This window comes from Panthera tigris, chromosome B4 (assembly GCF_018350195.1).
Source record: "Panthera tigris isolate Pti1 chromosome B4, P.tigris_Pti1_mat1.1, whole genome shotgun sequence".
Lineage (NCBI taxonomy): Eukaryota > Metazoa > Chordata > Mammalia > Carnivora > Felidae > Panthera > Panthera tigris.
In genome coordinates this window covers 120,649,808-120,662,862 of record NC_056666.1, presented here as the reverse complement: position 1 = coordinate 120,662,862, position 13,055 = coordinate 120,649,808, and the positions used below count along the sequence as shown (strand labels likewise).

Here is a 13,055-nt window from a genome sequence, read left to right as displayed (position 1 = left end):
AAAACGCTGAAGACAGCCAATAGGGGAGGAATTACAAATTTGAAAAGGGAAATAAATGCTTCATGTGAGAGGCAGAATTTCTAGTGGATCTTAAAGGATGAAGAGGTTTAGGCCAAGCAGAGAGATAAAAGCCTAGAAAGTTTTCTCCCAAGCATGGAATGTTATTAAAAATCAAACAAATGGGGTAAGGTGCAACCCCTAATTGTTTTTCCGTTTCATTAACATACTGTGAGCCCTGGATATATAGTGGCAACTTATTTTTACAAGGGACCTTTATTATCTATGTCAAAATCTAAAAACCACCCTGAAAAAAATTTTTAATATAATTTACTGTCAAATGGGCTTACATACAACACCCAGTGCTCATCCCAACAAGTGCCCTCCTCAATGCCCATCACTCATTTTCCCCTCTCCCCAACCTTCCATCAACCCTCAGTTTGTTCTCTGTATTTAAGAGTCTCTTATGGTTTGCTTCCCTCCCTCTCTGTAACTATTTTTTTCCCCTTCCCTTCCACCATGGTCTTCTGTTAAGTTTCTCAAGATCTACATGAGTGAAAACATATGATACCTGTCTTTCTCTGACTGACTTATTTCACTTAGCATAATACGTTCCAGTTCCATCCACGTTGCTGCAAATGGCATGATTTCATTCTTTTTCATTGCCAAGTAGTATTCCATTGTATGTATAAACCACATCCTCTTTATCCATTCTCAATTGATGGACATTTAGACTCTTTCCATGATTTGGCTACTGTTGAAAGCGCTGGTATAAACATTGGGTACAAATGCCCCTATGCATCAGCACTCCTGTATCCCTTGGGTAAATTCCTAGCAGTGGTATTGCTGGGTCATAGGGTAGATCTATTTTTAATTTTTTGAGGAAACTCCACACTGTTTTCCAGAGCGGCTGCACCAGTTTGCATTCCCACCAACAGTGCAAGAGGGTTCCCGTTTCTCCACATCCTCACCAGTGTCTAGTTTCCTGATTTGCTCATTTTAGCCACTCTGGTGTGAGGAAAACCACTCTGAAATTTGTGAAGACAACACAATACCCTAATATAATGAATTTCATCAAGCTTTATGGCCATGATATTATGAAGAAAAGTAATGGGGGGTTACTTGTGATGAAAATTGGATACTCTGATCAAAAGAAGTATTTGAATCTAAAACAACACATTTTAAATTCAAGTGAATGGGAGCAACAATGTCATTACTTCGCCATGCAAATTGGAGGAATCATCATATTTCACATACCTCCCAGGTTTCTACCATCTACTTGTGGCCAATTATCTCTTTATACAAATTACAACGACAGGAAATAACAGGCAAGCACAAGGTGATACAGTTACAGGTCATTCTGCTTTGCTTCAGTTCTGCGGGCAATATTTTCAATATGAGGTCTATCATGTTTGCTAAAAGATAAAAACTATTACCTACATTTGAAACAATATGGTATCATGATCCCCTGGAGAAAATAAGAAACTAACCATAGCAAATATGATGTCAAATCAGACACCCCCACCTTTTCCCTCTTCCCACCAGGCACCCTCCACATCGGGTAGGATCTACACATTCCACTCACTTTGTTTCTACAGTGTCAGCTTCCCAATTTACTCAATAATTTAGTAAACTTGAGAAAAGCCCTAAAAGTGAGCAATTGTAGACTTTTGTTCCAAGAGGAACAGTCAATATGACTGAGTTCATGTACATTTAAAAGTTACTACATTGTTCAAATATTCCAAAATAAATCAAACCACAACAACCCTCATGATATATACTTCAGTGTCAGTCAATGCTTTAAAGGAGCTAAAAGACACACACACACAAATAAAATTAAAAATAAAAATAAATAAATGTGTAACTTAGTTCAAATACACAAATGTAGAAGTTTAACTCACTTAAGCAGTATTACTGTGTAATAATTCATTACAGCACTTCAAGGAATTCTTTGAACTTGTCCAAGAACCTTAAAAAAAAAGCTCCAAATGGTCAAAAAGCTTAGCACCTCACTAAAGATCTATGAAATTGCATAATTGGTCTTTGGAGTTACTAACTGTTGACTCAAGAGTAAGGCTGCATTACTGAATAACTGCTTCTAAGTTAACCAAGAAGTCAGAGAACTTATACAGAGTTTATAAAACCTCTAACCTTTCACGATTTAATATATCCATGTGTAGATAAAGTCACTATCACTCACTATAAGGCACAAATGAAAATTCACACAGAAGTCTTCGTATGGCTCTGATGCTCTCAAATAACACAGAGAAAGAATTTTTCCAAGACCTCTTTTCAGCTTTCACTGTTGCCCCCCCCCCCCCACCCCAAGCCTCTTTTCCACAAAGCAATCAAAGTGAGATTTTAAACACATCAAACAGACCTCATCACTCCCTGGCTTCAAACCTCTTCGAGGTTTCCCAATACAGTTAGGAGTAAATCCAGCTCACAGCCCAAGAGGCCCTACCTAGCTCTCAACATTACCTTACATGAGTCCTGTCGCTCCTGTGCTTTAGCCATCTTACCCTTGTGTCTCTTAGAATGTGCCACGGCTCTTCTACCTCAGGGACTACCGGTCATTTTATCTGCCTGAAATGTTCTTCCCACAGCTGGGGAGACACGAGTTCAAATTATCACCTCCTTAGAGAAGACACTGACCACCTTAATAAAAGCAGCACCATCCACTCCCTGTTTGTCACTTCCTATCACATCCCCTCATTTTATTTAAAAATTTTCACATCTCATGTCCCTCACTCAACATGCTCATGTTTTCCTCTACTTTTGTGAATATATGGAGTGTATTCCTTTCTAACAGCTATTTTAAGTTTTTGGCTATTTCTATCATCTGTACCATTGCTCGTGCTGCTTCTATTGACTGTTTTTTTCCTTATTATGAATAAAATTTTCTTACTTCTTGGCATGCCTGGTAAAACTTGACTGGATGTCAGACACTGTGAATTTTATTTTCATTTAAATCATTTGAAAACTTTTGCATTTTATTCTCAGAAGGAGTTAATGTACTTGGGAAGTTGGATCTTTGTGAGCTTTGGTAGGCGTTGCCAGGACAGCCTTTATTCCAGAGTTAATCTAGTTCCAACACCGAGGCAAGGCCCTGCCTAGGACTCTTCCTGGTGCCTCGGGTATTATGAGCTTTCTGCCCTGGCTATTGGGAACTTGAGCTACTCCTAACCGTGTGTTAGTCGGAGGTCTGTTCTCTGCCTGCTTGCAGTTTTTCTGCATCTGTTCAAGATGGATCAACAAGGACTAGGTTTGGCCTTCCTTCTCAAGCAACTAAAAAACTGAACATATGAAACATTCATATGAACATATGAAATGATGATTTTTCAGATACTAGACAGCAGGCAGTAAAGGACAGTAAGCCCTGGGAGAGGGGGGCAACAGAGGAAGTGAGTCCTACACATTTCCCGGTTTCCTGCTTGGAGTTCCAGGATTTAGTGTGAGAAGGCAGAGCCCAGGCACGGCAGCAAGAATTTGCAGGCAGAGTGCTGGGGAGGAGAGAGCTCCACAGAGAATGAGTCACAGATCTGCAGAGGGTCTCATTTATTTCCCTCTGGGGACTCCCCACCAACCGACATTATTCTAATTATTTATTTATTCTCTTTCTCCCCATGACACTGAGTCCTTACCTGTCTCATTCCCCACCTAGAATTATGTCTGATAGATAGCAGGTAGGTGTGAAATAAGTATTTATTGAAAAAATGAATGGACAGGAAGTTTTGTTTGCTTTGTTCACTGTTCCATCTCCAGTGCTCAGAACGGTGCCTGTCACCCAAAAGGGGCTCAATTAATATTTGTGGAAGGAATGAATGAAAGAGTAAAGAAAACAAAATGATGCCTAACAAAATATAAGGTGTGTTCTAAATCCCTGGAGCTCGGCAATCGAGAATTTCATTACTAAAGCAGATGTGTATCCACACATAGCCCAAAAAACAGCATCAAATTTTGGTTGTCCATTTTCAGTGATCATGACCATATCTGAGAGACAGTTCACCATGCATATCCATAAATCAAATGAATGAAACAGATTTTTAACCCAGTTAAAACTGTGCCTGTTTACCATTAATGGAGAATCAACAGAAATGGGAATCTAGATCTGCACTTCAAGTCTCATTTTCTCTAAGAAGCCTTCAGTCCATAAAGACATAGGTTTCTCTTGACTTCCCAGAAAGTATACTTATGCCCGTATACTTGTTTCAACAGAACATAAATATATTGTCTTTAATACAATTCAGAAAATATTTACTGCCTTGTGAAGCCTCTGGCATTGAGCTAGCCACATGGTCTTGCTGCTGATCTTTATTCAAAACATTGTACTCCTAGTAGGCAAGCATTTACTTATAAAAGACCTCTCGGCAATTCTTACCTCAAAATAACAAGGATGATGCTAACAGTATTCTGTTCATTCTCCAACTACTCTGGACAAATGAGAGTTGGAAGATGTCCTATACCTCTAGGCTCTTGAAATTAAAATGTGAGAAACATCAGCTCAACTATCCCTGACTTTAGTTTTTCAGATGTATATAGAACTAATTCACACTCTGTTTTTAAACCTCTTTTTAAAATATACAAGTGACATACAGCTGACCCTTGAATAACGCAAGGGTTAGGGGTGTTGATCCCTTGCGCAGTCACAAGTCTATGTGTAACTCCCCCAAAACTTTACTAATAGCTTACTGTTGATTGAAAGCTTTACCAATACCATAAACAGTCAATTAACGTATACTTTGTATATGTATTCTACTTTGTAATTCTGTATTATTACTTTATAATAAAGTCAGCTAGAGAAAAGGTTATTAAGAAGATCATTAGGTACATTTACAGTACTGCACTACATTTATTAGAAAAAAAAATCCCACTTGCAAGTGGACCCACACAGTTCAAACCCACATAATTCATCCAGGAAGAAAAACATCTACAGTGAATCTCACCTTTTCTCGTTGGTCAAGGATGTGTGAGACTGTTGCTGTCATGCACAACAGTATCTGCAAAATCTTTGGTAAGTAGGCACTGATCAGATGACTAATGTTCTTCAATACTATTTCAAGGCTATTTAAGATACCATGCTGACGACCTAAAGGAAGAACTTTCGACAAATCCAAATCTTCTACTGACTGAATGACTGCAGAATGGCATTCTCCTAGTGCAAGAGATATCAAGTAAAAGGAAATGTTAGTTACTCTCCAATTACAGCTTCAATTTCCCTCAATGATACAGTATGATCATGTAGATGATAATGTACTTTCCTAACATATTTTCTCCTGATTCTCTTACCAAATATTCAATGAGCTAGGCATGGCACATTTTAGTATTATCACTTTATAGATGAGGAAACTCAGAATAAAAGAGAGAGAAACTTGTGCCAGAACTAAGTCTCTAAGCCCACTTCTCATCCTTAGACTATTCCTCAAAACCCGAGTTACAATGTCTTCATTCCCCTCGCAATTTTCCATACACTTTCCTCACTCTCTGCTTTCACTGTCTATGTTGATTTGAGCAGTTTCACAGAAAATGTCCCACTAATTAGAAGTTTCTTAAATGCCGAGAATCAAATGTTTCCTCTTGTAGTCCTTAGTGAATAAATAAAACAAAATTCTTTATAAACAGGCACCAAAATTGATTTCATAATTTACTTAAAAGACTTGAATTGTTACTGCTTGAGCTTTATACTTCAAACCAACTGGCATGAAATCACAGGCTTGCTAATTCATACACCTAAATGGTACACCTGTAAGAGTACCATTTATAGCTACCCTCTTACAATGGAGGCTGTTTCACTGAACAAAAGCCTTTCTATTCTTTTGCAGGGCAATATACTGAATGAAAACATTTTAACAGCTGAATCCATTATCATAGAAAAATACAGAACTTAATGTAACACATTACCCTATAAATAAATATCTATGTTTGCCTAAAGCAAAGCAATTATGGGACTACAGCAAAGGTTCTGCAGTCAGAAAGAGCTATCATTTTCTCCTTCCCTCCCCCTTCCTTCCTTCTTCCCTCCCTTTCTTTCTTTCTCTCTCTTTATCTCTCTCTTTCTCTCTCCTATTTTTGGGGCACCTGAGTGGTTCAGTGGTTGAGCTTCCAACTCTTGACTTCAGCTTAGGTCATGCACCTCACAGTTGGTGAGATCGAGCCCCAATGCTAGGCTCTGTGCTGTTACCTTGGAGCCTGTTTGGGATTCTCTCTCTCTCCCTCTCTCTGCCCCTACCCAGCTTGGATGCTCGCTCTCTCTCAAAATAAATAAACTTAAAAAAACAAAAACAAAAACAAAAACAAAACTACCATTTTCTACCTGAGTGGCTATAAGCAAAATACTACACTCTCTAAGTCTCAGTTTCCTCATTTGTAAAATGGGACCAGTCAAGTAATGATACCTCATGTGGTTATTTTAAGGATCAACTGAGTTGTATGTAAAGGGATCTGCCATAATGTCTGGCATGGAGTATGCACTCAATGTTAGCTATTATTATTACTAATAATTACTAACATTGCACACCAAAAAACAGACCACACAGCATTTCAACTCATTTTTATATACTTATTACATTCACTGCACTTAGACGGTGAGGTTGAGAGCAGAGATTATTGAAAAGTGTCCAGGGTACAGGAGGTATTCAATTAATCATTACTCAATAGATGAATGACTTAGTGAATGATTAAATACCAAGACAATTGAAATTAATTCATCAGCATGCTCTAAGTTTCTAAGGAGAAACCTATTCATTGTGTATGCGTAAGTACCATTTTTCAAATGGCCTAAATGCACAACAATCAAAATACATTATCTTTCTCCTTCCTTCCTTCCTTCCTTCCTTCCTTCCTTCCTTCCTTCCTTCCTTCCTTCCCTTCCTTCCTTCCTTCCTTCCTTCCTTCCTTCCTTCCTTCCTTCCTTCCTTTAATTTAAAGATCTTATTTTTTCTAAGTAATCTCTACACCCAACGTGGGGTTTGAACTTACAACCCTGAGATCAAGAGTCGCATGCTCCACCGACCGCGCCAGCCAGGCTCCCCCCTGAAAAATACACATTTTCTAATCAGGGGCTTACTGACACATGGATGCTGACGACCCTCAGGATCAGTGTGAGCTTTGCTTAATTCAATCAAAATTTCAAATGAATTCCATTTCAGCCAAAAGTCCACCATCAAGATTGGGAGGAACAGTCCCATGAGAAAGATGTCCAAGAGCACAGGAGACTTAGCCTGAGACATCAGAAATCTACAGCAGACAACACACATTCAGAGTAACAGGGAGTTGAGAGCTACCATTCTTGAAGTGCTTCACAGGTTCAAATAGCAGGTCCAAGAATGTCTCAATCTCCTCCGGTTTGGTCCCAGCAAGGAATCTCAGAACAATGGACATGCGGGTCCCTGAGGCAGATTTCCCCTGAGTTTTACTCCCAGTCTTATTTTTCATTCGGCCATACAAAATCCTAAAAAGTTAATTAAGAGAACATTATTTTCTTTGCACATTAATCCTGAAACATAATTCTAGTCATTCTGTTTTCCTAAAAGCCAAGAACAGCAAGTCAACGGACTTAAAAGGATATATTATAAAATAAGGAAAGATGAAAACAGAAATTAGTTATTTAACATATAAAATTTAGAAGAACAACAAAAAACAAGGCTGAAGGAAGCAGGAGGAAGGAAATAATAAAGATAAAAGGCCAAAAGGTAGTTCTTTATACGAAGAAAAAAAGCAGTAAAATAGGCAAGCCAAAGGTATATCTAATCAAGAAAAAATGAAAACAATAATATATAGATTAAAAGGAAATAAGTGAATTCAACTCTAAGTAAAATAAGGAAACTGACGGGGCGCCTGGGTGGCGTAGTCGGTTAAGCGTCCGACTTCAGCCAGGTCACGATCTCGCGGTCCGTGAGTTCGAGCCCCGCGTCAGGCTCTGGGCTGATGGCTCGGAGCCTGGAGCCTGTTTCCAATTCTGTGTCTCCCTCTCTCTCTGCCCCTCCCCTGTTCATGCTCTGTCTCTCTCTGTCCCAAAAATAAATAAAAAACGTTGAAAAAAAAATTAAAAAAAAAAAAATAAGGAAACTGGCAAGATTTCAATTAAATGGGGAATTTCCTGGGCAAGAAAAAGCCAAAACACATAAGTAAGTGAAAGGAACTTAAGAAAACCTGAATAGAACAGTAATCATGAGTAAACATGGAACCTATACAGTTTTTCAGATGAATTTTTTAAACTGTCAAAGAAAACTAATTGCTATGCTATAAAGTTTCATAGCTGAGAGAAAGAAGGAACAGTCCTTTTTCATTTATGAAGGAGGTGTAACTAAGATATTGAGTTGGGCTAGGAACAAAAATAAAATTATATACCACTCTTGCTTATAAACATAAAACCCATTTCTTTTTAAAAAAAATTTTAGTGTTTATTTTTGAGAGAGAGAGAGAGAGAGAACACATGTGCACACGCACAAGTGAGGGAGGGGCAGAGAGCAAGAGACACAGAATCCGAAGCAGGCTCCAGGCTCTAGGCTCTGAGCTGTTAGCACATAGCCTGATGAGGGGCTCAAACTCACAAGCTGTGATATCATGACCTGAGCAGAAGTCGAACGCTCAACCGACTGAGCCACCCAGGCGCCTCATAATACTCATTTCTAATTACAGTATCCAGTAATGCATTAAAACAATATTAAAGCTAAATAAGAAGTATCCCAGAAATGCAAGACAGAATCACTAGCAAAACCTATTAGATTGGGGTGCTTTATACTCTTAAACATTTTTGAGGTCCCCAAAGAGTTTTTGTATGAGTCTTATCTATTGATATTTATCATAGTAGAAATTAAAATGGGTTACCATAAATAATATTTTTAATAAAAAATAATTTTATTTTCCAAATCTCTCCCCACCAAAACTTAGTGAGTCTAGAGGTATGTTTTTTTTTACTTATTTTCACATTTCTTTACTATCTTGCTTATTAGAAGATAACTGGATTTTCCTATCGATTTCTGCATTCAATCAATTGCAATGTATTGTAGTTGAAGAAAATCCAGACTTTAAACAGATATGCAGGTGGGGAAAGGAAACATATTTTGTAAACTTTCAGATAATTCTTTTGTGATAACTGTGGATATTGCACTTTGATACTACACCAAACTTCAACAAGTGGTACTTTCCATTTTTTCTATTTTTTTAATTTTCTTTTTAATGTTTATTTATTCTTTGAGAGAGAGAGAGAGAGAGAGAGAGAGAGAGAGAATGAGCAGGGGAGGGGCAGAGAGAGGGAGGCACAGAATCCGAAGCAGGCTCCAGGCTCTGAGCCGTCGGCCCAGAGCCCGACGCGGGGCTCGAACTCACAAACCGTAAGATCATGACCCAAGCTGAAGTCGGACACTTAACCAACTGAGCCACCCAGGCGCCCCAACAAGCGGTAGTTTCTTAAAGGCTAGTTGCAATGTGCAATCTGAAACATATTCATAAACTCTGTGATCTGTTACCTTAATCTCCATCTGTCTATCTTGCACTTTGAATGGATCTTTACCCACCAATGATTCTGTAACACGCATCGGTAATTTGGAAAATAGGCCATTCGATGAGACAACCAGTATTCAGCAGAAGTGCTTTATGCACATTTCCCACTTTGTCATACAAGACAATAAAAAGACGAGTACTCAAGGTTTAAGATTCACCAAGAACATTAATGACCAGGATTTTTTTTTTTTTTTTTTTAATTCCAGGTGTGTGGTAATGAAGAATGACTGGTACAGTTTGGAGGCACTGTCCTGATTAGTCGTGGGGCACCAGAAGTTTTACCCACTGTTGCTTCTGCCTCGTCAGCACAAATATCGACATGCTGGGAAAAAGTAATGTCTTAGTAGTACTATGAAAAAAGTCTTAACCTCACAGACCGCCTGAGAGCATCTCAGCGACAGCCCCTGCCAAGAAGGGGCAGACTACACTTCAAGAAGGGCTGCTCTAGCAGCATTACTGTTAAATACGGCAGCAAGACAAGGATAACCACAAACACTACCACCACAGTTCATTCTTCTACTCTGTGTAGGTGATACGTAAATTTAAAAAACAGAAAAAATAAGGCTTGTTTGTTTTTACCATAAAAGACAAAATTAATTAGACTAACATTTACTACAGGCCGTGGAGTACCTTCTGTCAGGGGAGACAAGTGATAAGAAAGAGGATATGCTGGACAATTATGAGGAAAAATAAAGCGAGGCAGGGGACTAAAGGGTGATTAGAGGACGGTGCGATTTTACACAAAGTGGTCGAGGAAGGCATCCTGACAACATGACATCGGAGAGAAGACTGAGTGAAGAAGAAGAGCTAGCCAACTTGTGTTGTGAGCACAGAGATGAGCAGGTCCACAGACTTGGAAGTGGGCTCTGAGGGGGGCAGTGAATGGAAACCATGTGGCTGGACAGGCAGGCTGCAGGGAGGTCATACCAGGCCCTCGAAGGAGGAGTGAGGACCTTCTACTTTATTTCGAGTAAAATGGAACCTTAAAGAGTTTTTTTTAAACAGCAGACTAATAATTTAATGACTGTTATTAACGATTACTTTTTCAACCAAGAAAATCCAATGAAAACTATTAAAATGAATATAACAAAGGTCTGTACTGTGGATGGTTACATTATCAACACCAAAAATCAATAGCTTTTATAATCATAATTAGTTACATACCAAATGAATGAATTATTTTTACTATTTCTCAATAAAATTTAGAGGAATACTGGATTTAATTTTAACATTATTATTAAAATAACTCCACGGCAAGATCTTTCTTTATGTTAGGGACAAAGTTTATTTTATATCTTATCTTAAAGTTTATTTATTTATTTTGAGAGAGAGAATGCAAGCAGGGGAAGGACAGAGAGGGGTGGGGGGGAATCCCAAGCAGGCTCCACACCACCACTGTGTGAGCCTATCGTGGGGCCTGAACTCACAAACTGTGAGATCACGATCTGAGCCGAGACCAAGAATTGGGACTCTTAAGTAACTGAGCCACCCAGATGCCCCAGGGACAAATCATTTTCAAGTAAGTTTCTATAACAATTTGACTTCTCCAAAAGGTCCAATTAAAAAAAAAAAAATCAAAATAAAATAAAAAGTGAAATATTCCATTATAATTGAAAAAATTATAACTGAAGGAATAATCATATGATTATAAATGAAAGAATCATAATACTCCATTCACAACTGTTTTTGTGATCAACTTAAAAAAAAAATCAGTTGTAAACAGTATAAATACCTCATCAGAATGGGAAACAGATCTGCTCGGTGGGCTGTTTTCACTACTGCATTATCTTCAGAAATGCTAAAATGCACTATCTCTTCCTTAAAGCTTCGGTCTTCAAGCAATCTTTTTAAGTTTTCCCTTTAAAAATAGAATACAGCACAAATCATCATTTAATAATCAATCGTACCTTTAAAAAATGCAATATATAGTACAGTAATCCAAAAAACTGAAACAGGTATTAAGAATACCCATATTGTGGTTGATATCCATAAAGGAAAATTTTCACAAAATGACAGGCTTTCAAATTTTAAAAGGTAAAAGTGACTATAAGGAAGTAACAGTCAATAACTCAGCTGTTTAAAAGAGATTCATACAAAAGCTTTCCTTAGTTCTTACAGAGAGTGATCATTATGATTCCCTGTGTAATCACCAAGATTTTGGCGTTACTGAAGCAACATGATATAACCTTCTCAACACTTATCAATTAATATTCTCTTTCCTACCTTATTACTGATGAAGAATCACTCAACACACAAATATACTTTCAGTTTTCATTTATTACTTGAAAATAGCATTATGATTATGGTAGAAAAGAGGGAAATTTCCTAGGCCTTCAGAAAATTATTTTAGAAAGGCTCTCAGGTAGAAAGATAAAAATCAGCCAAAGAAACAGCATTTCTTTAGCTTCAAGTAACTTACCTGTAAGGGAGGATATGTGGATGCTTATATGTCATTATACAATCCAGGGTTATTTTCTGCACCATTTGATCCTGATGTAGCAACAGCTAAGAATGATATTTTATAGAATAAATTAATGAAGTCACATATACCATGGGAAGTTATATGTGAGTTATGGGCAGAATGAAGATAAATTCTGCTAAAATCATGTAAGTCCCCCGTTAAGAAACATCCAAATGAAAAAAGGAAATTTTGTTTCCCCTTATGGCCTAGAATGACAACCAATGCTTACTCAGCTTCTGGCATTAAATTTCGTCTACAATATTTTCTGTAACTGAAGGTCATATATTGTGACTGCAACAGATTCTTATTCCAACTATCAGCTTTCACTCAATCTAACAGATCCTGAAATTCCAGCACTCCGTAAGACCAATTTATGTAAAAGGAAAAGTAGCTAGCTTCTTTTGGCACAAACCCATTGTTAATACAGCTGACCAATGTTACCCAAGATGTCTTTAATACCAACAAAATCAGTACTGTCTAAAACTGTTTCTCAAGATACAGAAAATAATTATTAACTTTTAAAACATTGTACTGGAAAGGCAGACATAGGCCCTATTTATTAACAATTATTAAAAACCTAAAAGTTATTCTGATAAAGTAAATGACAAGAGAAAATTTCACAAAGAATTATAGTGGCAATAATTTATTTTACTTACCTGAAGATACAGGTCATATAATTTGGATTCTAGATACAAGGCTCGTGGATTTGAAAACTTTGAGAAAACTTGCAAATGAGCAATTAACTGCCTAAAAACACAAAAAACAAAAACCACAGGCAACACAGAATTAAAGAACAGAGATTTTCTTAAGATGATAGTGCCCACCAATTTTAGTCTCTCTGACAACTATGCCAAACACCTTAACTATGGTTTCACTGTTAACTCACAAACAAGTTTTAATTATTTGCATTTAGGAAATTATTCTACAGAAATTCTCAATCTCACGCAGGCCTTCCTTTGAAATCTAGGCTCTCTCCCCCAGAAAATCATTCAGGATGTGCTTCGAATGGTTTAAATTAACCAAACATGGGAAGTAATCAAACAGCAATACATTGCCAAGTTGAACACAGGTAATTTCTGAAATGATTCCTTGT

General features: G+C 37.6%; 1 protein-coding gene across 2 annotated transcripts in view; it reads right to left on the bottom strand.

Annotated features, from left to right (window-relative positions):
- UTP20 (UTP20 small subunit processome component) overlaps positions 1-13,055 on the bottom strand; it is a 108,620-nt gene that overhangs the window by 47,903 nt on the left and 47,662 nt on the right. For both annotated transcript variants that reach the window (XM_042993011.1, XM_007085664.3), the window contains exons 23-27: positions 12,619-12,709; positions 11,921-12,006; positions 11,234-11,359; positions 7,281-7,447; positions 4,944-5,152 (exon numbers count right to left, since the gene is read on the bottom strand). In XM_042993011.1, the coding sequence (XP_042848945.1) occupies positions 4,944-5,152; positions 7,281-7,447; positions 11,234-11,359; positions 11,921-12,006; positions 12,619-12,709 (679 nt within the window). The remainder of the gene's footprint in view (positions 1-4,943; positions 5,153-7,280; positions 7,448-11,233; positions 11,360-11,920; positions 12,007-12,618; positions 12,710-13,055) is intronic.